Source organism: Plutella xylostella, chromosome 9, assembly GCF_932276165.1.
Source record: "Plutella xylostella chromosome 9, ilPluXylo3.1, whole genome shotgun sequence".
In the NCBI taxonomy this organism is placed as follows: domain Eukaryota; kingdom Metazoa; phylum Arthropoda; class Insecta; order Lepidoptera; family Plutellidae; genus Plutella; species Plutella xylostella.
Window position 1 is genome coordinate 2,247,984 of NC_063989.1, and position 27,140 is coordinate 2,275,123.

Consider the following 27,140-nt stretch of genomic DNA (forward strand, 5'->3'; position numbering starts at 1 on the left):
ACAATTAACATAACAATCAAAATATTCAAAATGTCATTTTCACATTCACAGAGTCGCATACGATTACTCTGTATCAAACGTCAAATGCAATTTTACCCGCAGAATAAGAAGTTCTGCGGTATCCAAGAAGGTTGTATAGCTGAACATAAAAGAGTAGAGAATCATTGAGGGCGTGGCAATCTAAGAAAGTGGCCACACTATTATAGTATAGAAAACGGACAAAAGTATCACAATACTTTAGCAGAAAAAATCAAAACGAGAAATGTTTCAAATATTTACTAATTATAAAATGCCACTTTTTGGGGAGGTTTATGTTAAGAGAAGAAATTAGTAGGGGAGAGGGGGGCAGTCTTGAATGAATTTCATTAAATCAAATCAACTGTAACTTTTATTTCATTGTGTATTTCATAATGTTTTTTGCACTGAAACACGTGTTGGTTATCCCATTATGTAATTACTATAGGAGAAAAGTGATAGTATCACACATCGATATTTTATTACAGTTTTTTCTTGCTCAGGAAAAAGTTCAAATGTGCCCCGGCAATTCTTCTAAAACTGTGTTTACCGATTTTCCTGCAACAAATTATTTAATTGGTCAGAAAAGCAGTGACTTGCAAATTATTATGTCTGGGGAATTTATACCGACTCTTACATATTCTTACACATATTTTTACAATATGTCTCTAACACGGAGAGACCGACACACATAGACACCTACAGCTGTAAAACTTATCGATGCCCTTTTTGAGTCGGGGGTTGGTAAAAAAGTATCTAGACCTGATGTTTTAACAACATTAGCATCCAGACCCTGATGTCATGTAACGTTTGACACTAGTATTTTCTAACCTCTATAATAACAAATACACATTGAAAGGCATTCTATTACATCAAAATAGTACGTTTTTACAAGAAATATAAGCAATGTATGTTAATGGTTAGAAATTAAGTACCTACTCACCAGTAGGTATAAAACGCTGCTCTTTCATAAGCATCGTATATATTGACTAATACTTCTCCAGCCTCATTCTCCGCCAAACATCGTAGGTAAACGCTGTAAATCATCTGTCTAGCTTCGCTGCGAATGGTTTTATTCATTTTGACCTCGTGAACAAACTCAACAATCCACAAAACTCCAAAATTAAGCAAAATTCGATTTGTTTATACAAGAACAGGGCGAGTTTGACATTCAAACCATAGAAACAGACCACAAATCACAAGTTTTTTTTATTGCCAGGTTTAAATGTGTTTAGTTCCAAAAACATTAATCTCTACTCTTTTGTGTTCAGCTATAGTAGGTATCTGTTTCTTATTTTTATACATACATATACTCACGCCTGTCTCCCAGAGGGGTAGGCAGAGACTATGGATCTCCACGTGCCACGATCCTGACATACTTCTTTCGCTTCCGCAACATTCATTAGGGCGCCTTCAAATTAGTCGCTAAGTGTCGCGCAGCTGCAGCGCTGCTGTCTAAATTCCATATAAATTATTAACATCTTTTAAATTACAAAATTTATATGGATTTTGACAGCAGCGCGGCTGCAGCGCTGCAGCAGCGCTGCAGCCGCGCGACAATTAGCGACTAATTTGAAGGCGCCCTTAGTCTCTTCATACACGCACGTCGGTTTCGGAAACTCCTAATTTGGCTCTTCTGGACTATGTCGCCTCTTTCCCCTTTCTTTCATCAGGTAACCTGATTCTTTATGTAAGCGCAGTAAGGGCGCTACAGCTGCGCACAGCTCATTATTTTTATAATCAAATCAAATATTATATTGAAAAATATAATGAAATATTCAGAGCTTATGTAAAAATACTTGTACGCATGGACCATTCGGGTCCGGGTAACGCAAAGCTTGCCCGATTTCTATTTCTAACTGATATTAGGGTGCTTGCATAGAGAATCAGGTTACCGGTAACCTGATTATGTAAAAGCGCTCACTCACGGAGCATTTCCCGGATTTTTTAATGTCATGAGCGCTTTCGCATAATCAGCAGGTTACCTATCCTGACTTTTCGCATAATCAGGTAACCTGATTCTTTATGTAAGCGCTCTTACGTGCGCAGCTCATTAAGCCTGCGTCTGGATTATGTTATGTATGAGTAAGTTCTTAAGTACCTACTACCTACCCTCCTACACTAGGAACCATGACTAATGTGGTCGTGGTCGCTATTCGATTATAACGGCAAGGACGAGGACTGCAATGCTTGCCATTTCAAGTTATACTTACAACCCGCGCAAAGTTTCTAGACACCTAGCCCAAAAATCTACCCCACTCCCTCTTCCCCGCGCGACGCCCCGCTCTCGTCCTTTTGTATCGTTAGCATAAGAATTATCAGACGATTAACAATAAATATTTTTTATCGCATACTTTTTTGTTACTACTTTAACAAGTAGGTAACAACTTGAATACTTGAAATGAAAAATTATTTTTTATGTATAAACAAACAAATATAGGTTGCAGTGTTTGGTAAAAATTAAAAGGTGGTGGCGTGATATAACAAGGGCTACCACACTAGGCAAGGCCTGTATCGTGGACATTCAGGATTTATACAGGTTGTTGCAAAAAGGGTAAACTAAGCCAAAAGGATAAAAGGATATACTACAGAAACTTTGTTGGTCACGTGACTTTTTACTATGGAGAATGTTTTTTTAAAATTCTGATTTCAGTTTCGGGCTTAGATATACCATCATAATTTTTGCAACATCCTGTATAAACAAATATTTATACATTTTATTACAATTATAACTAAAGTAAGTAGGTACCTATGTTTTTCGGGGCGCTGCATGTTTACGTTCTCGCAACAATTTTCTTTATATAATTAGTTCATTAAAACTGCATAGTATGGCGAGGTTTATTATTTTTCCGAGCTTAATTATAAAAATACGATAGCAAAGAGGATGAAAAGAAATATTTTTGGTAATATCAATATTACTTTTTTTGACGACCGAATGGCGTAGTGGTTAGTGACCTGACTACTGAGCCGATGGTCCCGGGTTCGATTCCCGGCTGGGGCAGATATTTGTTTAAACACAGATATTTGTTCTCGGGTCTTGGATGTGCCCGCAAAATGGCAATAGGCCCGCCCCCTATTACATTGGGACTAACATAACACTCTGGCGAAAAGTGGGTGCAGCAATGCACCTCTGCCTACCCCGCAAGGGAGTACATTAGTACAAGGCGTGAGTGCGTGTTTTTTTTTTTTTTTTTTTTAGGTATGTACAATGTAAATTCACTTTTATTTTTATAAATATTTATTATCACAGATAACAAAATAACAAAACATGATCAAAGTTTTAATAATCAAGCAAAGTTACTAACATGGTCTCAAGAGCATCCTGCAGCGGATTAGGTACACAGGGTGTTAATAAACTTTTATACTTAATAATAATTTACAAAAGTCGTAGAGCATAAGTTGTTCAGAATGACGAGCTAAGTCTGCCCCATTCGGCTACTATAACCACTTTTGCAACACCTTGTGTGTATGTGTCCTCTTTCTCCTTGACTAAAACTGTAAATCTTCCCGGCACAGTGGATGCGGCAGTTCCCCCACTACATCTTGTGCCTGCGTGAGCTGTCCTTGAGCCGCTATGCGCCGCCACGGCACCGGGCAGTGCGTGACCGCATTTTGACTAATTTACAAAAGTCCGTAGAGCTTAAGTTGTTCATCATTCTGTACAGAGTAACCCACATTCGGCTACTATGCAACACCTTGACACTTTTGCAACACCTCGTTAGTATGTATGTGTGTTTGTCTCCTTTACTGCTTCCAAAAGCTGTCTTCAAAAGCTGTGACTAAAACTGCAACGCCTCCCGGCACAGTGGGTGCGGCAGTTCCCCCACTACATCTTGTGCCTGCGTGAGTTGTCCTTGAGCCGCTATGCGTCGCCACAGCACGGGGCAGTGAGTGTTCACGCAGCAAGCGCCGGCGGCGTGCCCGCAGCATGAGGCGCAGATCTGGAAATTAAACTGCCGTCAGGAAAACTAAACGAAAATAGGTTCGACCGTTTCGGAGTGAAGTGGTGAACCGATTCGTGACTTCGAGACTCAAGCCGAGTTGCAGAAAGGAACTTAAAGCTATTGTAGACATTAAGTCTAATGTCTGGCTCTTTCTGTCCGTATACTGTCGAAGCAAGACAGCAAACAAAAAAATATAAATTTTTATTTATGTCTTTAGAAAATTCTCAAAAAAATTGGCTTGTCATTGAAAAAATCACGTAAAGCAATATTTTTTGGGCAAATTAAAAAGACGTAGAACAAATCTTGCTCAAAAGGCCTTCCTGAGTCACCTAGCAAAATCAAATGTATAAAATTAGATGGTTCACGATTGCAACTGCCTTGCAAAGATTATACCTGTGCACACTGTTGCAAGTGTGTGGAGGCGACGTTGAGGCGAGTGTGTAGCGCCGCCACCGGCTGCTGCGGGTGTGAAGCACAAGCCGTGCACAGGGAGTACTGCAGGGAAATATTATCATCATTAGCCTATTTATTATACTAAAAACCAACGCATATAAGCAGAATGTAGGCGGTAAGTTTTTCGAGTAAACTTTTTTTTTCATCAGCTCAACCAAGTCCACTGTTGGAGATAGGCCTCTCAAGGAGCTCCATAACACCCTCAGTTAACTTATTCCGATTCCACTCACTAGTCCGCAATGTAAGGCCTAATACATGACTAAAATAGGCCTGAATAAAAATTCAAATCAGGATAAATAGGATGTTAGGTATTTAGTATTGTAAACAGCTGAAGGGCTAGCACGCGGCGCATTTAAGACGTGACATTAGTTTTGTATCGCGTTCACTCATATCACACGGCCTCAAGAGCGAGCGCGACGGAGAACTTTTGTTAGGTTCCTACGTCTTAAATGCGCCCCGTACTAGCCCTTGTGGAGCCCGGTCTACTCGCTTTGACCTGCGCCCGGGCGCCGCGCCGCACAGGCCAGATGCAGTACCTAGCTCCGTCCACCTAGAATGAGCTCTACTGCTACGACATAAGGTCTATTTCTGACCGCACCGCCGGCGGCCCAGCTCCGTCCACCTGCAATGAGCTCTGCTGCTACGACATAAGGTCTGTTTCTGACCTGCGCGCGGGCGCCGCAGCGCGCGCACCACCGGCGGCCCAGCCCCGACCACCTGGAATGAGCTCTGTTGCTACGACATAAGGTCTGTTTCTGACCTGCGTCCGGGCGCCGCAGCGCGCGCACCGCCGGCGGCCCAGGTAGCGCGAGATGGCGCCCGCCGGCGCCGCCTGCTGAGCCTCGCGCCCGTAGCCCAGCTCCGACCACCTGCGACAGTAACATTGAGGAAAATTATATGTGACGGAAGATAGGCGGAAGTGGCGGACGTTAGTGGAGACCCTCTGCACCTCTGGGGTGCCATAGGACTGCAACAACAACATACGTGACCAATGAGATGTTGGGCGCTGCTGGGAGTAGTGAAATGATTCACTCGTCGCGTCTTAAGTGTATAGTTTGGTTTTTGGGCTACGTAAATATGATCACGTTTCTCAGTACCGTTCACAGCTAAAATGGCTCCCCATTCGTGATCGTAGGAATCTTCGTGTCCTATGTCTCCTTTTCTCCGTTCTCCACGAGCCAAATACTCCTCCTACCTTAAATCCATGTTCGATTTTCTTTCTGACACTCACACACGTCATCTCCGTTCCTCCCATAATAATCTTTTAGCACTCCCCTCTTTCCATTCTGGTTTTATGTCTAACTCCTTCGCTGTCACCGCCGTTCGCCTATGGAATAATCTTCCCGAGAACATTAGAAAAGCCCCTTCTCGCAATATCTTCAAGCGATTAACCCGCGCTCATTATCTGAGCAACTTAAATAGATAGCATTTTCGTGTACCTGCCTGGTTATTATATTATTATTATATATTATATTATTTTCATTCCATACCTATTATATATTGGTTTGCAATGGAAACCAGCAATCATGTAAACAAACCAAATTGTCACGATTACTCCGTAATCACATACATTTTCGATCAATTTATGAACATAGTCTGATTTCAACGAACACACCATTGTTTTCACATTATCTTCAACACGATTTAACTTGTATTTATAAGTTAAATTTGTTAAAACATTTGCAACGTAAAAATTTCGAAGTATTTGACAAGCTGTCATCTTAGTTTTTTACTCATCGAACTCTATAAGTCATTGAAAAGTTAGTGTTGTTCGTAATCTGAAGTTATCTTTTATTTTTAATTTAATAAATTATTTTAATTTAATATTATTTGAATACAATTTAAAAAAAATTCAAGAGCTTAATATAATTAACCAAAACTAAAAAAGGAAGAGGAAGAAATGAAAAAGCTCGACGGCATTTTAGACATGGCAAGCGATGACATAGTGGTTCCATTTATAATTACGGTCACCGGCGACACTTCTGATAGTGATGATGACGAAGACGAAGATTTAAATTTGTTTTAATAAACACTTTTTTATATATAATCAGTTTTATTTTATAGTCTATGGCTTATATATTTAATCTAATTAGAACACTATGACATCACTATGGGCATAAACAATACGCTGTCAATGTCAGTCCGCCATATTTGTTTACATGATTGCTGGTTTCTATTGCAAACGACTGTAGTTATGTATCCTTTATATAAATATATATAAGTATTATAATGTATTTTTATTATATATATTTAGATAATTATTAAGTGACGTTTTTAGTTCTTTCATTTTTTTTTTTTTGCGCATCTTTTTACCAGTTTTCCTGTACCTCCTGTAGGTTGGCTGGTAGAAAATGCTCTTAGCATTAAGCCCACCTTTTGTGCATTTATTATATATTTGTGCAATAAAGAATTAAATAATAATAATAATAATAGAATGTACGTCGTACGTTACATGCTACATAAAAATAGTATCGCAAATGTAGCTTCTTATCGCGCCCAGCTATAGACGAGGTGAAAGGATTGGCCAGTCTGATAAGCGTCTGCCTCTGACTGAATAGGTTGAGCAGACCGTCTGGCGAAACTTGGGCTGGGCAGTCAGCGACGTAGGAGAAACTAGCCAAAATCAACCTTTACTCGTAGTAATAACTAATAATAACGAATTTAGTGAGGGTTAATGAAATCAAGGAGGTAAATGAGATCTGCTACAAGGACTTGCTGATGAGGCGTATGAAACGATGAAATATAGCCTGATAGGTACATGGGAGGAGTAAGCATCAGGTACATATTATTATAACATAACTCACCATTTAAACACATTAACACCCAACAGCGACAGACACCGATGCAGCGGCGGCAGCAGCACTCTAGTCGCATAGTACGCGATGTGCGGGCGCAGAGTCGGGTCTTTCCGTAGCTCTTCGGGAGTCCTCGCCAGCTTGACCAATGGCAGGCCGGGCGCGCCGGACGTGACCAACCAGGCGACGCGCTCGCCGACACGCGGGGCCGCGCGCCTATCGCGTGCTAGCAGGCGACTGGGGGGAGAAGGAGTAGGTTGTAATACTGAGGGTGTTGGGAAATAAATGGTATGTAGGTTTTGTCAAATACTAAAGGACTGATTTCAGAAAGTACCGATCCCAGTTGGGCTAGCACGGGGCCCAATTAAGACGTGACAAAAGTTCTCCGTCGCGCTCACTCTTTAGACTGTGCGAGGTGAGTGAGCGCGATGCAAAACTTTTGTCACGTCTTAAATGGGCCCCGTGCTAGCCCTTCAGTAGTCGGGACAGGACTTGCACTGCAACAGACTTGACTAGCGAGACGTCGAATAGGGTACGACATGCTTAAACCATAGTGACTTAACTCTTGTTTAGTCTAGCGATAGCGGTTGACAACGGCTAGCTGGAAAGGATAAGCGCTCCTAGAGAGGGGCTAATTTCTAGCAGTGGATGGTGGATGATGCATTTATAATCGAATGATAAGAGAGCATTCCGGAAGCGTTCTTGCTGCAATAGACGAATAGCGACCGAGAGGCATAGCGCGCACCAATGACCTTGCGCGGTTTTGACATTCCTCTGGCTCCTCAAACTACACCAAATAAGTGTCTTCAGCACACTGCGCTTATTTTTTCATGAGTAATAATGACACTAACATGGCAATCTCCATGGCGCCGTGACCTTAAAAGCTGTCATAGGTATTTATAAATGCACTAACGTCGCCCGTATATATAGGGTGCTAGATGCTTAAACCGTAGTGACTAACCCTAGTTTGGTCCAGCGATAGCGTTTGACAACGTCTAGCTGAAAAGAATAGGAGGGGCCAATTTCTAGCAATGCTAAGAGAGCATTCCGAACGCGTTTATGCTGTAATACTTACATGAATAGGGATCCAGTTGCATAGCACTTACCAATGGCGTTACTCGGTTTTGACATTCACCTACCTAAAAAGTGTCTTTAGCACACTGCACCTATGACTTCTAGTATCCATAATGAGTCACTAACTTGGCGATCTCCATGGGCGGCGCGGCGCCCCCCGCCCTGTACTGGGGGGCGCCACGGTACTCCCTGGTGAGGAACAGCCGCGGCGGGGGCAGCGTCCCGGCCCCCAGCCGGGACAGGACTTGTAGTGCGTTACTCTTGACTAGGGATAGGTCACCCGTGTCGAATAGGGTGCAGAGGGATGAGCGCAGCAACTGGGGGAGGAAAGAGGGTAATATATTGGGTTGGAATCAATACATAAGAGCAATTGTCTCGGTTTTAAAACGGATTAGAAACCAAAATAGTGCGGACCATCAAATTGGAACTAAATTCGTAAAAAAAAATCTTTACTTTTTTTTAATACTTTTTGAAGATCTCTTTTTTGTGTATGTTCTCATTCATAAATCATCATGATCATCAGCCGGACGTTGCCCTCTCCCAAACCACGCCACTGGGTGCGATCTATACCTACCTATCCGCATCCGATCATTGTCAGTCACCTTTCACAAGTTGTCACTTCATATAGCTGTCATACGGTATGACTAATCGCGGTCGCTACTCCAGAACACGTTTACCCCATCGGTTATCGGTTCTTTGGCAGATGTGATAATTCATACACCATTAGGTAAAGGACAGGTGCTAAACACAGCGAAAACCGGGCATTGCCCTTTTTATATTGTCTCTGTCGCACGCGCACACTCAAAGTGCCGTCACGCTCGCACAGTAACCTTGACAGCCGGCGGCAGAGATAGGCTTGGTTGTAGATGCAAAGGTCAACTTTTGATTTTCTCTGTGCTTGCCACTGGTCTTAAGTAGGTTAACTCACGGCCACGCCAGCAGGGCAGCCGTCGCGACGCACGGTCTCGATGCCCTTGGCCTCGTAGATCGGAACTAGCTGCTCGGGGCTCTCGTACATGTAGCCCACGTAGCGCTTCTTGGTCTGCAGGATGCAGGGTTGGTATACCTGGGTAGAGGGGGTTAGGGTAAGACAATGGAGAAGTCAGTGGATTACGATAAATACTATTATGAAAAGGGACATTATAATGTACAAAGGATCCACTCGAGAGAGCAACGTACACGAACTTCATTTAAAAGCCCTTATTGTGATAATTTTCTAACGGGTGCCTCCTAGCCTAGCCGCTGAATCTGTGCTTACATTTCAGTGTGTCGGGGATGATATCCAAAACAATTAACCCTTCCTCCAGCTCATCAATCCTCCACCTCACCTTCTCCAGCTTCAGAGCTACAGGCGAGGGGTTATCAGCCGTGACGGCGTCGGCGATCTCGCGGCCGATGCGCCACGCCTCGGACCAGCACGAACATGGAGTCCGTGTCGCCGTAGATCAACTGACCGGGGGTTTCCACTCGAGAGAGCCATCTACAGGATAGTCGCCACTCTCAGAATAGGTGCGTTAAAAAGCCCTTATTGTGATCATTTTTAAAACAGTGCTATACTCCAAGATAGATGAGTGGATGAATGTTTAATTGATTTGGATATCTTCTCCGAGGCACCAAAATTTAAGCTCAGATTCAGCGGCTAGATTCTTCAGTCCCTTGGTATAGGTATAGGGATTTATTCTACGCCCTGTTTTGAAGCTTACCTTCTCCAACTTCAGTGCTACAGGCGAGGGGTTATCAGCCGTCACAGCGTCGGCGATCTCGCGGCCGATGCGCCACGCCTCAGCCCGGGTGCCGCCCGGGACCTGCACGAACATGGAGTCCGTGTCGCCGTAGATCACCTGATGAGAGATACGTAGGGGTTATACTATGTTATATATAGATATCGATAGATCTGGAAGCATCGCCAAACCCGAGTTACGCCTATGACTGATGTGGCAAGCAGTGTAAGGCCCATATAGGCCTGGTTCAATCATGTAAGAAAAGTGGCTCTCAAAACCCGCAGCCGCTGTAACAATCATCTGTCAAGATGCAGTGGCCAATGATGATATAGATAGAGTGTAGTGAAATGGTGGTAGATTATGACTTTTGACAAGTAATTCTAACATTCTACGTCAAAAAAATAAACGATTTCATTTCATTTCAGTGTCTTTAGAAAAATCGCTTCAATGATACGTACCTAGCTGCTATAACTGCATCGATACATTTATTTTTAACGAAAGTTGGCGAATTTGTGGTATGTATGTCGTACTAAGGGAGGGGAAAAAACGCGTGTGCGTAAGGAGTAAGTCGTGGCTCCGTAATATAAGAGGATGAACGGGAGTGGCCAGCGTAAAACAGCTGATGCGCTTAGCGAAGAATAGAGAGGAATATGCAGAGCTTGACCACCAACCTCCGGTAGTGCAGGGACTAGAGATGTACTAATCCTATAAACCTAGCTGTGTGGGTTACTAACTATAAATAGAATACAGATAAATAAAACACTTTAGTTAAATCAAGGTATATTGTACTAAACCTAATGAACATAGTATTGAAATAGTCAAACAGGCACGCAGAAGGGTTAATTAGTCATTCAAATATGTGCGACATTTGCACAATAACAATCAGATACGTGGTGCTAGCAGACATGACCTTGAGTACCAGAGATGTGTCTATAGTCGCCATGTGGTATATGCTCATCTGAAGAGGCCACGCATTTAACAGTTCCATAAAACTCTTGGCCTCACTCCTAGCGGTGCCGGGGAAACCGTAGTCCATAATAATCTCATTCAGCAAACGCATAGTCTTCCTACGGGTCTTCTGTAAACTCTCGCATACATAACTTATCATGCCAATGTTGGAGAGACCGCCTATTGCCCAAACAACACTCATGATTAAAGGTCCCATACTGTGCTTGTCTCCTTTCGCAAACCGGAAATACACCAGCGAAGTCAGTATAGTCCCCACCATGAAGGCAAATGTAGTGATGATGCTCAGTAGTAGACTCAAGTTGAATGCCTCGTTGATGGAAGCCACCACTCTCGCGATCATATCGTACACCAACGACAACCCTCTCACTTCAAACTTTTTGGGAAACTCTTCAAAGTTGAGGGTGGCCACAACAGTTTTGTCGTTTTTCCTCTTAATAATCTTCTCGATATTTTCGTTGATAATTTGCAACCGTCCGTCGATCATGCTGACTATACAGCCGAAGAACATGTATTGCTCGTCGTGGAATACAAACACCGGCCATGTGAGGAGACAGTTGATGATGACGCTGTCTTGGTTTATGTAAATGTTAGCGTTATACGCTATGTGGCCAAGGATTAGGCAGCCCACGGCGAATTTAGCCAATCGTCGATGTCTGACGTACATTTTGTGGTTATTCTTGAGATAGAGTGAGGCATCTACTCGCGCCAAGTCGACTACTATTCGAACGTTGGCTTCGCTGTAGAGAAACGCAGTGGACACGGCCGCCGCCACACATTGCATCAACATAAACACCGAAGGCAACTTCCCCAGAAAGAATACGTATATTCGTGGGTCATTATCGCCGTATGGAACAACAAGATATCGTCCAAAACAGTACACGTAAAGGATTGATACAGTCAGAGTGGTCAGTTTCATGCGCAATTTGATCGGTTTTATTTCATTGTTAACTATTCGAAACCGAAATAGGAAGAAAATATATTCTATGTACACAAACGGTTTTATACAAGCTAATATATTGAAAATGTTTTTGGCTTCCGGTTCATTTTTTAAGGGTCGTATTTTGTTTCTATATGTGAACTTTTGCATAGTTTTTAGATTGATTTAAATCATCTCAACATCAACTCTCTCATTGAAGGCTCTATGTTAATGTTTGAGCTAAAAAAAACTATAAGATCCATGCCTTCACCACCCACGTGTAAGCTAATGAATTATAATTGTAATTTATGAAACTGTCCGTCAATATGTGTACATTTCGGGAAGGTTGCCATGAATAATGTAATATCAATCAAATTAGTTCAAGTGGTATGTCACATTACGCACCATATAGCTATCTAAGCACCTACTATGTATGAAGCGTTAAGTGAATTAATCACGAAGAAAGTTTTCAATTAGTAAAATGGCTTTGAACGGGGAAAAAAGTATTTATCAAGGCAATTAATTTTAATAGATAGAACCTACCAACTATCACATCATACCTACATAGTATGCAGCAAAATGCTTATAGCATATGTCTGTACCTATGTATGTATTAGATCTTTAAAACTAAAAACGGATTTCTTCTATTAAAAACTATGCGGTACTTTTTATCCCGGTATTGAACCGGGAAATCTGACCCGACTTCGTATCTTATAAATAAGTATACGCAGGGTGTTGAAAATAAAGTTTAGGTAGGTATAGTAAGCCAAAACGGGGATCTTCTAATCAACTTAATACGACTTTAAAAATATGCGGAATAAAAATAAATAAATAAATAAAAAAGTTTATTTCAATAAAAAATAGCAACAACGTTACAGACTTAATCTAGACAAAATAGGTTGTACAAATGCGTTGTGAGTTGAACCATCATAACCCTAAGCTAGGAATGATCCTGTATTATAGGGTTATGATGTTTCTCCGATATAATGAAACAGTAGTAGGTACTTATACAAAATAAATTTAAGTAACGCCGTAACTTGATTTAGGATTAAAATAAGAGTGTGTGCCTAAGTTGTAAGTGTATGACTCTGAGTGTGTATGTGTGTGTGTGTGTGTGTGTGTGTGTGTGTGTGTTTGTGTGTGTGTGTGTGTGTGTGTATGTGTGATGTGAGTATGGAGTAATGTTATAGAGTAGAGCGATGCAGTTGATACATAATTTATGGAAAAAGTATTTTGATTGCAAGGTATTTTTAGTTATGTTATCATGAAGTCATAGTCAGGAGCTTCTCAGTCTCTTCATATGATAAGTCTGATAGCCAGCTTTTTAATTTACATTTAATTTCAAATTTATTAAGGGGGTAAATGTGCAAACTTTTATTTATTTTATTATATACTCTCGAGCTAAGGTTATCCAATTGGCTATGGGCAAATACCGTACGACAACTTTTTAACTCGCAAACAGAAAAACCCTGTCGTCTGTTTAGCACTTTGGCATCCAAGGGAAGGTATGAGTGGCGGCGCAACACAGTCCTGAGAAGGTATATTTGTCTCACAGTAAGGACTTGCGCTTCAGAATATACTTTCACGGTAGCGTAGTCTCTTGGTTTGGACAATAAAACCTTCAAAACCGCTCTTTGCGCCCGTTCCAGAGGTAACATATAGGTCTTGTAAGTGCCACCCCATATTGGAATACAGTATGACAGAATAGACTCACATAAACTTTTGTAGACTGTAATCAGAGTTTCTTTGTCAAGACAGTGACGAAGATTCTTGAACAAATAGAACAGTCTTCTGACTCTCTTACAGAGGCTGTTTATATGCGAACCCCAATTCAGTTTGTCATCCAGTATGACCCCTAGGTATCGTATACTGTCAGTTTTACCAATAGTTGGGCATTGGCAATTAGTTGAGGTGGAGCAGTAGTGGGCCTTTATACGGAGATCACTATTTTGCTTTACACGGTTAGATATATTAAAACAGAGGTATTGTGTTTTACTAAGGTTGAGTGTTAGCAAATTTGATGATAACCATTCCATTACCACTCTTAGGGAAGATACAGCTCTCAATTTGGCACTTTCACAGTCCACATCATAGATAAGGAGCGCAGTGTCGTCTGCATATGTAAATATCTCAGTATTAGGCATTTTTAGCGTGCACAGATCATTGATGTAGACCAGGAAAAGTGTTGGACCCAGAATACTCCCTTGAGGAACGCCGTAACTTAAGGGTTCATTTTTACTGACATAGGAGTCAATCTTGACGCACTGTGATCGGTCAGTGAGGTAGTCACAGAAAAGTTGGAGTGTAATACCACGTATTCCGATCTGTTCCAGTTTGGTCATGAGGATGGGTACAGACACAGTATCGAAAGCCTTCGACAGATCGAGGAAAATACCGTAGCATTTAAATTGTTTGTCCAGTTTACTCACGACTGCGCAGGAGAAGTCAGCAACGGCATCTTCTGTGGAAACACCAGCTCTGAATCCATATTGGTTTCTTGCTATTATGTGATATTTGTCGAGGTACTCCGTTAGGCAGTTATTTAATATACGCTCAAGAATTTTAGAGATGGAGCTTAAAACAGAAATAGGCCGGTAATTTGTGACACTTTCTTTATCTCCGCTTTTATAAATGGGGTGCACGATAGCGTTTTTTAGAGCTAGTGGGAAAATTCCGCTGTTTATGGCAAGGTTACAGAGATGTGTGATGGGTGGTACAAGAACGTCTGAGGAGTTCTTGAGAATTTTTGCTGGAATATCATCCCAGCCTGTCGCACAATTGGAGCGAAGGCTCTTTACGAGTCGCTCCACTTGAGCATTATCAACTGGAAGAATAACAAGTGAGTTACCGATAGGGGAGGATAAACCATATTTGGGCGTTGAGGGTCTCTGGGCACAAGGGGAGATCTTAGATGCCAAATCTCTACCAACGTTAACAAAAGCTTGGTTCACCATACCAACAGATACTGATGGGACGGGGTTTATATTTAAAAGTTCAGATGTTTTTTGCTTACCACAATTTGTATTGTTAATAGACTTAATAGCGTTCCAGGTTGCTTTAATATTGTTTTTGGACTCCAAAAATAAGTTTTTATCATAGGCTCTCTTTATTTTTTTAATTAGATTGTTGCAGAAATTTCTGTAGCGCTTGTACGTTGTTAGAAGAATTTCATTATTAGGTTCTTTCTTTAGTTTAAAGTGCATTTTATCTCGATGGCGGATGCAGCGTAGAAGACCAGTTGTCATCCAAGGTTTGATTAATTTTTGGCTCTTTTTGATTTTAGTATTTCTTGTATGTTTTTTTATAATAGGTTGTATAAGGTTTATGAGTGAATTTGTGGCATCGTTAGCATCAGTCTCTTTCATTACTGAAGAGTAGTCGGTTTGGTCCAGCTCTTTTTTTATCGCGTCATAATTTATTCGCTGAGCTACACCGACCGTTGACGATTTTTTGATGCTGCTAGACTTTAAGTTTAACATTACAGGCAAATGATCAGTAGTTACCGATTTAAGAATGATAACTTTGGCAGGATCTTTGGTTTTCAATAATATATGATCGAGGCAGTTTGTTAAACGAGTCGGAAATATATGAGCCGGTAATAGTCCCAAAGTGGCAGCAAGTGTTAAATATTCATGATAATTTTTGTCTTTACTGGTTGATTTTATGTCTATATTAATATCGCCTATGAATGCTATATTCTTGAACTGACTCAAAGAAGAAATCACATTTTCCATGCTGGAATAGAATTTAGTTAGATCCTTATAGGATGGGGAGCGATAGATACACACAAATGCATAGTTATTTATGGTACATATGAGACAGTTAGCATCTGAGAAATCGGGTTCCTGTATCTTACAATTTAGAGATTCCTTGACATATAGCACGACCCCGTCATTTTGTATAGGATTGTTCAATGAATGAAAGGAATTGTAGCCTTGAAGAGTAGGAATAGATAAAGAGTCCGTAAGCCAACATTCCGTCATAATAATAAGGTCGTAGCTAATTTTAGTCGTCGATAAAACCGCGATAAATTGATTAAAATTTTTATTTATGCTTCTAATATTAGTGTGTATAATATTTAAGTCTTTATGTGACTGTGTGATAAACGTGGAACATTTTTCAGGCTCAGAAGTGTGTGCTTCTGCAACAGAAAAATCTTCAATCTCGTTCGAAATGTTTTTTAAGTTTACGCTAGCCATTGATTATATTTTTAAATCGTTTGTAGTCAATCTTGGAGTCAAGAAAAGGTAGAGTGCAATGGGTATGTACATATGAATATCTTTTGAAGTTTACAATAATTAGCAATGGAACTACTGGAGAAAACTGTTTTGAACATCTGTGGACATTAATTATGGTGTAGGTGTGATGTATGTGTATGTAAGTTTGTGTTAGTAAAGTTTGAATAGGAAGAGGCTTAAAACTACGACAATATACTAAAATATAAAATACATGCATTACAACAAGTGAAATTTCTTGAACTAGTCACTGCTTATTCATGATATCACTTAAATTGTGCTCGGATAGAATGCGGATAGGTTTCTCGTTTTGATTTTTTCGGATAAATATCTTGCCATTTGAATGCCAGCAGGTATATTGGTTTTCTTTAGCGGCTTTTCGTGCAGTATACAGTAATTTTTTTAAGGATGGTGCTACACGTTCATCAACATAGATAGGTGTTTTTTTGCCAGGCATAGAGAGCAATTCTGAGTTCAGTTTGTCTTGTAGATTTTGAGACTTATTAAAGCGCCGTACACACGACAAAAACTCGTTTCTCATATTCGCGGAGTTGAAGTCAGCTACAATCGCCGATGGACTTGTGGAAACACCAGGCCTAGTAGGCACTCGGTATATGTCACGAAGGTCGGATGTTTGCACTTCCATATCTACGGTTTTCCCAATAGATTGAACTATAGATGCTAGTGCGTTGTGGGTCTCATTATTTTTCTCAAACAAAGGAACGTTCCTTATCTCTACACTTGTAGGACGGGAGATAGTTTGAATATCCTGTATTTGTTTTTCTAACATAGATATACGGTCCAGGCTTACTGACTTTTCTCTTTCCAGGGAAACTATTTTCGTTTTCATGCACTCATAGCTTTCGTTAATGAATTCCATACCTTTCTCTATTTCAGAGATCGTTTTAGAGTATTGTTGCATCTGTTTTCTTAGGTCTGTCATGTCATTAACCAGCCTGTTTAAAGTGGAAGTCTGTTCTGCCCTCCATGATGCAATTGTTTGATCATGCTCAATTTTCCACGAGGACAGCATTTGCATGAGTTCCTTTTTGATGTCCTCGAATACAACAGTAGTTGACGGTTGGTTGTATTGTGAGTTAGGAGACTCATCCATGCGTGGGCGTTTTCCCCTTGAAGAAACATTTTCGATGTCGCAAAGTGTATTGGAGAACAGGTCAGGCTCAGAAGAAGATGTATTTAGTTTACCTTTGAGTAATTGAGGTGGGGTTCTATGTGTAGACATCGTGGTCTCACTCGTGCGTTGTAAAAAAGTGAATAGTTAGCAAACTCGTAGCAGTTCCGTAGCCCGTAGCAGCCGCTTAACGCTCTGCGCGGCCCGTAGCAGTAGATAGTGTAGCGATATTTCGCCGTGCAAACGCTCACAGTGTTGGTTCAGAGGGCTAAGCACCCACCTCGTGTCCAGCGGGCCGCGGGTTCGATCCTCACCGGAGCAGATTCTTTTCTGTATTTATTTCACTGCAGTAGCCGGCCCGACGAAGTCCGACGACACCCGAGGAGTTCCAACTTGCGGGAGCGAGAGATCCGATGGTTTTTCAATATGGCCGCCACAGCTTATGGGACAACCGCCAAGATAGAACGGGAGGTACCGAGATTGGTATGATTACGGGGCACGAATATTAACCACAAAATAATTCGAACAACTGGGACACCAAGAAACACGTCTTCACGCTACGACGTCCAACCGGAGAAAAAAAAAATGCTTTTTCCGCAAAAACTTTGTTGATCATGTGATTTTTTACGTCGGCTTACTAAACCACTTTTACAACACCCTGTATATAGCCTATCATTACCTTAGCATTCCAGTCGCCATCGTTGACCAGCTGTATGGCCCTTTCCAGAGTCTCCCTGCTCTTGGCGACGACACTGTCACCGACTTCAACACACGGCATGCGACCGCTGAAGTTGGCGGCCGTGTAGCCGTAGGTCACGTTCGCTATCAGCTTCAGACCTGGGGGTGAAAAGGCGGGGTTTTATAGCTGTATGTTGATGTTTATTTTGAGATAAAATATAAAATCGTCTAATGTTGTTAGACTTTAAGGGTGGATTCGTCCAAACTTCCTTTACACGAGAATAACTATACCGGAATAAAATTTATACGCGAGTAAATATCTGGGATAAGTACATTTGCATTCTACCAAGTTATACCATGATTAATTGAATGAACGAGGAACGAAACTGTAATGCAACTAAAATAAAAATACCTGCGTTTCAAAGCATGTAATAGAAATGACATGCCAACTTAGTTTGAATGGATTATTATAGGATAAAATTGTTTATGTTTTAATATTTTATTCACTGTTGTTATTCTGAGAATTTGCCTTTTAACGTACTTTTGTTTATGTTTTGACAGATGTGTTTATATGTCATTATGACGGTTTTCTAATCAGCTGATGTGCTGCCGCCATTACAAAATTACTCTCGGATAAGCTCGTTACACGGTCAATTTTGGCGGTATAACATTTTACTCTTGGGATAAGCTACTTATCTTGGTTTCAGGTTTGGTAGAATGCAAAATCTGCTTACTCGCGAGTAACTGGTAGTTTACTCGTGAGTAAAAAGTTACTCGTCGTTGGTCGAATCCGCCCTAAATAAGTTAGTATAGTTAAGTTTTAGTTCTAAAAATACATAAAAAGGCCTAGGTTACCGTCCCTACTGCACTTCACATGTCCTTTATTGACGTAGATAAACGACAATGGAAAGCGCATCAAACGAGTTTATCGACGTCGATAACGGAACCGTGCCGCAGGGCCAGGTATTCAACAGACACCACAAACAAAACAAAGCACCCTAACAATCCACAACCAAAGCCAACTTACCTAACTGCCGCGAATGCGCCGATTTCTTCAACTGGGGATCCGTAATCCTCTTCATGTTACTATTGATCGCCTGCCTGGCTGACAGAATCCGGCTCAATAATGCCGGTAGCACGCCCCGTCTGACGCTCTGTTTGACGAACCCCACTCCCACAGGGGACCAGTGGATGAGGTCCGATGAGGATAACGCTGCGAGCTTCGCTTTGGATATGCGCAGACGCCATGCGCCGAATTCGTAAGGGGCGTCCCTGTAAGAGGTGAAGGGTTTAGTTTTTTTTATTGCAATGGTAAATTGTGTAGGCTGTGGTTGATGGGTGTACTTAGGAGAGGTCATGTGTAGTAGTGGATGGCTGTTACTTAATGATCCGGTGTTCCTCAGGGTAGCTTCCTGTCACCACAGTTCTTTACCTATTTGAATCAATACATATAATTTTCTTAAATATAAAAGCCTACATGGCAACATTTGACAACCGGTGATAACCGGTCTAATATTTGAAATTAGAATAGAGTTGTAGAAGAAATAGAAGTAGAAGTCAGACCCAAAATACCAGACTTGTAACAGTAATTCTAGCTAACCACTGTGGGAAGAGACATCATCATATAATTTTATGGTTATAATATGAAGGTTCTCACCCATTGATGTTGTGCACCCTCCCGATGCATGTGGAGAAGCAGTAGTTGTAGGCGATCATGATGGAGGGGTACAGGCTCTTGAAGTCCAGAACGATCACCGGGTCAGAGTAGAAGCGGGATTCTGCGCAGAGAAACGATATTTTATTCTAAGGTTACGTTTTCGGTATGAAAACTGCTTGCCGCTGACTGACTTTAGACTTTAGTGTTCACAATTTGCTACTTTTGAGCGAAAAATTAGTAGACATAATAATGAAACGGCCGTCGACTTCGTAACTTTTCTCGAGCAAAACGTACCACGATACTGTCAGAAATTACGTACAACACAAATAATAATGTTCTAACTTGCCACTTGTTTCTCGTACAAAGTTAGCCTACTCTATTCTGTTACAAGATGGGCGTAGGTAGCCTACAGTCTACTAACCTGGCTCGTAGATGAGCGGCAGACAGTCGGGCGCGGTCATGGCGGCGCGCTGGCGGACCGTCGGCGACAGCGGCAGCAGGTTCAGTGGCCTCGCTGCCCGCAGCATGAGCGACTCCACGCGCAGTTGCGTGCCTCGAGTGAGCACCTCGAGCCATTGGAGGCCGAATACACGCGCGAGCTCTGCGGTACGGTCTGTGGGGTGATGTATGGTGTTAAACGGTGGAAACCGCGAGCACAGAATAATAACTCCGCGAGCGACGTATCAACGCGCAACGGTTGCTTAAACTTATAAGTGGGTGCGATCTGAGCTTTTGCACGCCTGAGTGATAGATGCAGAGTAGGTAGTTGATGATGATGAAAAACGTACTAGACAGTGCATGTGGTCTTCAGTAAAGAAATTGAAATAAAGTCAGGACCATTGGGGGTCGTCGGTTCTAACTACATACAAATTAATTATAATGTAGTGAGAAAGGTGTTTAGCTGAATATAACAAGCGGGCAGTGGCATTGACAGAGACTAAATAGCCCTAAGGTTAAGGTAGAGAAAGTACAAGAAGTAGAATGCATAGGAATCAACTTACTAATAATATCAAGCTTCTCCAACATGCGAACAGTCCCGGACAGCCTGGTGAGGTAATACTCGACGGGCACCCAGCGCAGCACCCGCGACTCATCACTCCACCACTCCGACAACTGAGCGTGACTGTACTGAGGGACCCTCTCCTTCAGGATCTCGTACATACAGCTCTCGAAACTGTAGCTCGACAGAGCCAACTCGTGCCGAAACAAACGCCAAACGTTTAGAAGTACGCGGCCGATGACGCGGCTTTCGTAGTCGTTTTGCTCGCCCCGCCACCGCTTCTGACGGTGTTTCTCGTTGATTCTAGAAATTTCCTGAACTATCTCCCAGCCTAAGTGCTCGGCGCGGTCGAGAATGTACCCCCACGAGCTCATTTCTGTCTCGTACCCACACATTATATCTGGATCATGGACTTTTGTCAACTCTAAAACACTCTCAATGATATTCTTTTCACTGTCCACGTAACTTATGTCTTGGTTGAACACGCATCGGTCTAGTTTCTTCGGTGGAGACATGTCATCTACTACAATGATTTTTGTGAGAGTTTTTTGAGGAAAATGTTCAGTTGCAGAATCGTTCGTGATGGTAATAAATACTGCTTCTATTTCGTCAAGTAAAGGGTCTGGCTTGTATTCGCCTCTGGTAGCTGTGTGTACTTCTATTAACATTATGGTCATGTGATTTATCTGAAAAATTAAATTACAAACCATTGATTAATAAGATAGTTATGTGCTTTAATAAAATTATTTGACTTACTACAACTGTAGCTGCTTCATTTTGTTTATTAAAATTATTTGACTTACTTCAACTGTAGCTGCTTCATTTTGTTTATTCAAATTATTTGACTTACTTCAACTGTAGCTACTTCAGGAACTTCGTTCTCCCGCTGCCCACTTCCGAAACACAAGAATGACCCGTCTGGTTGCATAGTCACTTGAAGACTTTCATTTAAACTTGTTTTATCCTGTAAACATATTTTTTTATATTTGTGCAATAAAGAATAATAATAATTATTTAGTCATGTGAAACACAATGTTAATAATTTTGAAATGTCAGTTAACTATTTATGTTGAGTTTGTTTACCCTTTCAACTATTTCCAAACTAATACTAGTTTCGAGTTCATTTAGACCAATGACTTGGGAGGTTTCCAAGTCATCAATAATATTTGTGACTTCATCCATCTGAGCAGACGTATTCGTATTATCTACTTCCAAATGATTTTCGCTATCTTTAGCTTTTAGCCATTCATTGATTTCCTTCGATGTAGGAGGTCTTTTTATAGGTTTAAGTACACATTGTCTATTACCAGCTAATAAAGTTTTCAAATTGTTAGGTTTAGTATTTTCATCTTCAAATTCATTGTTTTGGAGGAACATTAACTGCCTCCATTCTTCAATACTTGTAGTATCCAAAACTTTGTCTAGTGGTTTCTGATCATGGGATAATTTGCTTTGTACTTTTATTATCATTTGCCCAATTTCTACCTTGTCGCCAACGTCTTTATGATTGGAATAATATGGTTCAAGATTTCTTATACTTGGTATTTTATATTTTTCAAGAGAAGATTCGATGTATTTCTTGGTTGGCGGGCGGAATTTCGGGGTTAATATAATATGATCTTTATTTTCTATGGCTACATGGGATTCCTGTTTAATGTTTAGACTGTTCAAGTTTGATACAAGCGGGGTATCACTGTAATGTAGTTTTATATCTTCTTCAGAAAGAAGTGTTCTTTCAACATTATTTACTTCTCTTTCTGATAACATTATTATTTCATCCGCATTTTCCGATTTTACTAAAGGGCTCTTATCATCTAAAGACACATCAAAAAACTTTGATGTATTGTAAAAACTTATAAATCCTAAATCATCTGGGGATGATTCCACTGATTTATTACATGATTCTATATTATCACAGTCAGAATTATCTTCAGTCTTCTTTGCATTGCACTTTGATGGTCCAGCTATAGACTCATAATTATTTTTTAAATCATATGCTTTAGAGGAGTTTATATTACTTTCATACTTATTAGTAACTTTTTTCACAAGGTCTGTTATGGAGTCATTACTAAACTGTGAGTCTTGATCCAGTTCAGATATTTCTAATAGACTTTTTGGTTCGGTTTTAATTGCTTTTCTCAAATGCAAACTTGAGATACTGTCAATAGTTTCTCTTGAAGCATCGATTTCATCTGATTCACTCAGATCTGCGTTAGATGATCCAACTGATGTAGCCTCAGATGTAGAAACAGTGATTTTCCTTTTATTTTTTGGTCTTGATAAACCCAATTTGAAAGGCCTCATTTTTCTTTTTCTAACTTTTTTCACATCTGTAGGAATAGAAGTTATTGAAATAGCCACAATCGCACAAATGGAAAATATATTAAAATAACTCAATTGTATTAACTTACGATCATCATCAAAAGTCCCATCCAGCTGTGGTATATTAGCGTCTTCCCAAAACGAATCATTCCACATTGGGGAAGTCTCATCTACATAATCATTTTTGCTAAAAATAACATGATATCATAAATTATTAGCCCAAATATTCCGGATTATAGTCCAATCGCTACCCATACTAACCTTGTGAATTGTTCCAGCAGAACTGTATCATCGTTGAATACTTGTGAATATTCAGCATCATCAGAATCATTGTCATTGAAATCGTCAGCTGCTGCTGGTGTTCCCATTACACTGTCTTCCTCTACAGTCTTCTCATCCATGTCTTTAAGAACATCCAGCAGATCTAGATCTTCACTATCCACTATAAATATAAATATATTTTTAGAAACTTAAATCCTATACTATGAATAGTGAATAGAAGCAGTTCATACATAATACTTACATTGAATTTGACTATAATGCATTGAAAGGCTGCTATTCAAAGCAATATTTTCATCAACAAGTGTTTCATCTAAATCTTGAGTTTCATTATGGTGAGTCAAAGTTTCATTCATAGTGGCTTCCAGTGTTTTATCAGGCAAATGCATACTGATATCCACAGCTTTGAATACTCCTGTTTCATCTAGACTTACGGCTGGATATGAAGTATCTAAGTTTATATTTTTACTATCAACTTCTATCGGTTTATTAACCAAGTTACACATTTTGATTTTGAATATTTGATCAAACTTATAATGGGAGTCAGTTTGTTCTGCTTTGATGCGACCTTGAGATAGTGATTTAGATGCCTCAGAAATATTTAACTGTTTCCTTCTTTCTTCCTCCTGCTGCCATATTTCTTTCAATCCTGGATTTTCTATCCCATCTCCTTTATCCATTCTCTGTCTATTAATAATATGAGATGCAGCACAATCAGCTTCATAAAAGCACATGCTTTCTGATTTCAACATGGAATCTTCTAAGGAGTTTAGTGGATCAGTACTATTTTGAGAGTTTCCTGGTTTTTTCCTGAAGCTCACACTTTGCAGGTCTACATTGCTCATGCCAAACAGGTTGAAGTCTATAAAGAATTGCATAGTGAAGTTCAAGTGTGCCTCATAGGGCTGAAAAGGCTGCCCCAGGATGGCTCCATTAGCACACAGGTCTACAGCCTGCTTGATCAACCCAGGATTGTATAAGAATATTTTTAAAAACAGATGATCTTTGTCGTGGAAACCATAAAATGGCCTGTAAAATAAGACTTGCTTTATAAAAATACCTACAGTACATTTGAAGTGAAGTTTTTAGATTTGAGAATAATATTTAAGATATTGGCACACTTGAGGTTATTAAATAACTATATATCCTATAAGAAATTTCCCATGTAGCTGTGTATGTTATTTTATGCTTCTAAATCATAAAATTAAAACAAAGAGGTAACACTTACAGCCCTTTCACTAGGGATATCTTGTAGACATGTTGGTTGGCTGAAGTGGCCTGCTTCAGTGCAATATTTAAAGCTTTATCTAAACTTGCTGCCATCTGGAATAGTGTGTACAAATTATTATAAAATCAAATTTATTATTGCTAAAAGAGGAATCACAAGTGTAGAAACGTTAATTAGTTTAGGTTTATGTATTTTTGAGTGCATGAAAAATTATGTTAGTGTTAAATCTCAGTCTAAAAGTGTTAAATATGCTTCATCACACATTTTACCCTTTTTTTACTCTATTAATAAGGCTATAAGGATTATTGTGTACTTATAAATATAAACAGTGATTGTCATGGCATCCTACAGAACATTACCTGATACAAGAATTGTGGTTGAGGATTGGGATCGGGACATGGCACATAGAAGTATGGGAACACCCCATGTACATGCAGACATGCTTTATGGCCATCAGGGGCAGACCCGAAAATCCTCAGCACAGGCACCTGGTAAATAAACATTTTTTACATAAAAAATACAGTACTTACCTACTTAACAAAATAACCAATATACCTATTTTGGATTACTTATAAATATTTTAAAATGATAGTACTTATTACAAATTGGACTTTAGCAAACTTTGAAGTGTTTCAATTAATTTTGTCAATAAAGTATGGTTAAAATCTGCAGTTGAGTATTTACTTCAGTTAGGTTAAGTTACCTGTTTGATATCACTTCCTCTGAATTCAGAGTAAATAACATCCACGCCTGGAACTGGTTTAGTTGAATAGTGATCGCAAACAAAGATTCTAACAGAGAAAGCCGGTTTTGATTGGGATGAATCTGAAATAAATAAAGTGGAAATCACTCACTACATAGGTATACATATCCGACATAAGTAGGTAAACAAGGTAGCCCTTTATCTTAAATCAAAATAGCTTACATCCTAAAGTTGAAGACATATTCGCTGATTTTCATTTGATCGAAAGAACTTTTAAAACTCTTTAAACGAAATACGCATGCATTGTGCAACTCGAAGCAAAACAATCGAAACGTCAAAAAAGTGTCATAGTCAGTGCGCCCTGTGTCAATCTCAATCACAGAGTGTGTTCGGCATGGCTTTTGTACTTTTTATGTTCCTTGGCTTTGGCTATAATATGGCGAGTAGAGTTCTAGCCTAGCTCGTTCTAGGCACTAGGTTCTGAATGAATGATGGTAGGAATCTGTTTAGCGAAATCAAGACTGAGGCAATTTTGTTTCACGGTTTCACGTCATCAAGAATATTCAATTTGATAGCATACTTATTCTGACGCCATAATTCTAGTGACAGTGACGCTCACATTAACACAGAGCAGCATTTTGTTTCGTGAATCGTGATGGAAGTTTTTATTTTCATGGTTTGATTCGAAAAATCAATACAATAGCAAACATACAATAAACGAGTCCCCGCGAAAACCTTTATGCCGGTTGCCGTTAAATCCGGTTCGCACAGACGCACACAAAAGGACACAGCATTTCAAGAGAAACTTCACATATCAACAACTTATAGGTTATAGATCCTTTTAATTTGCGGTCGGATGGCAAGCAAAGCGCATTTAAAGGAAGATATGGAAAAGTTAACAAATGAAATGAAAGAGTGCCAGGTAACGGAACTGAAACTGACTACTGAGCTGGATACAGTGGTAAATGAAGTTATAGATCCAGCGCTCGTAGCAAAATGGCCGAAACTAGACATGAAAGTACCGCCATTGTTTATTCACCAACCTGTTGACTTCAAAGAACATGCTCAGAAACTACTGAAAATGAATATGAAGTTCTACCGGCCATACCTTGGACGGTACCACACCAAAATAGAGTTCCCATCTTTTGCTGACCACAAGGCAATGGCTCAGTACTGTGATAAGAATAAGCTACCTTACCACACATTTGGACACCCTTCTAAAAGGAAGATAAAAGTTATAATCAAAGGAATGCCAAATGATACTAATTTGAGTACTGTAAAAGAAGAACTGAAGAAAGTATCCATTCCAGTGGTGAGAGTACACAAGATGAAGAACAAAGAAAATAAAGTGCGTCCGCTGCTGCTGCTGGCCGTGGTGCCCCACGACGACGAGGGGAAGAGGATCTTCGCAATCAAGAAGATACTGGGGAGTGAGGTGACCCTGGAGCCGCCCAAGCAGAAGGTGAAGCAGTGCCACCGCTGCCAGAAGTGGGGCCACAGCCAGCGCTATTGCCACGGCACTGTTAAGTGTGTCAAGTGTGCAGGGGAACACTGGTCTAAGAAGTGCACCCGGGACCGGGAGCAGGAGCCCCCCAAGTGTGCCAACTGTGGCCGTGGGCACACCGCCAACTTCAGGGACTGTTCCGCGTGCCCCGAATCCCTGGAACATAAGGATGGATGTGCCTACAGACAGAGAAACAAGGCTGAGTACATTGGGCCGCCACTACCCAAGCTGGTGACTGCCAAAAATGTTGAGAGAAACCTGTACAGGAATCTGGGTTACATTCCAAATGAAGAAGAAAAGGCAGTATTCAAAGAGTATGTTGTGAAAGCAATGGAAAAGGAGCGAGCACAGGCTCTTGCTGCGGCTGCTGCAGCAGCTGCTACTGCTGCCGCTGATTTCTTTGGTGAAGAATATGATGGTAGTGAAGCTGCTGAAGATCTTGAAGAGCTGTACGGCTATGATATGGAACCACCAGACTTATATGAAGGTGAACTGTATTATAATTCTGATGGTGA

The 27,140-nt window shown here is 40.5% G+C and overlaps 2 protein-coding genes across 2 annotated transcripts; both read right to left on the reverse strand.

The window, feature by feature from the left end:
- Positions 1-3,672: 3,672 nt before the first annotated feature.
- Positions 3,673-25,499, reverse strand: LOC105384483 (DNA polymerase zeta catalytic subunit). The gene is made up of 21 exons (XM_048622859.1): positions 25,344-25,499; positions 25,122-25,243; positions 24,778-24,906; positions 24,419-24,513; positions 23,435-24,219; positions 23,173-23,353; positions 23,001-23,098; positions 21,673-22,919; positions 21,440-21,553; positions 20,591-21,275; positions 20,011-20,202; positions 19,590-19,710; positions 18,960-19,204; positions 17,934-18,091; positions 9,985-10,122; positions 9,210-9,347; positions 8,408-8,598; positions 7,217-7,444; positions 5,173-5,281; positions 4,353-4,454; positions 3,673-3,956 (listed from the first exon to the last, which is right to left on the reverse strand). The coding sequence occupies exons 1-21, from the start codon at positions 25,360-25,362 to the stop codon at positions 3,795-3,797; spliced, it is 5,259 nt and encodes a 1,752-aa protein (XP_048478816.1). The 5' UTR covers positions 25,363-25,499; the 3' UTR covers positions 3,673-3,794.
- LOC125488921 lies at positions 10,437-12,351 on the reverse strand. The gene has a single exon (XM_048622858.1). It carries the CDS (start codon positions 12,056-12,058, stop codon positions 10,850-10,852), a length of 1,209 nt encoding a protein of 402 aa, XP_048478815.1. The 5' UTR covers positions 12,059-12,351; the 3' UTR covers positions 10,437-10,849.
- Positions 25,500-27,140: the final 1,641 nt, after the last annotated feature.

What these genes read in the sequence shown, in the direction of transcription:
- LOC125488921 (XM_048622858.1), bottom strand. Translation starts at nt 12,058, where the DNA reads ATGCAAAAGTTCACATATAGAAACAAAATACGACCCTTAAAAAATGAA.
- LOC105384483 (XM_048622859.1), bottom strand. An exon ending in GAGGAAGTGATATCAAACAG is followed by an intron (nt 24,907 to 25,121) that starts GTAACTTAACCT and finishes TTTATTTACCAG; the next exon opens with GTGCCTGTGCTGAGGATTTT. An exon ending in GGCGCATTCGCGGCAGTTAG is followed by an intron (nt 18,092 to 18,959) that starts GTAAGTTGGCTT and finishes TTTCACCCCCAG; the next exon opens with GTCTGAAGCTGATAGCGAAC.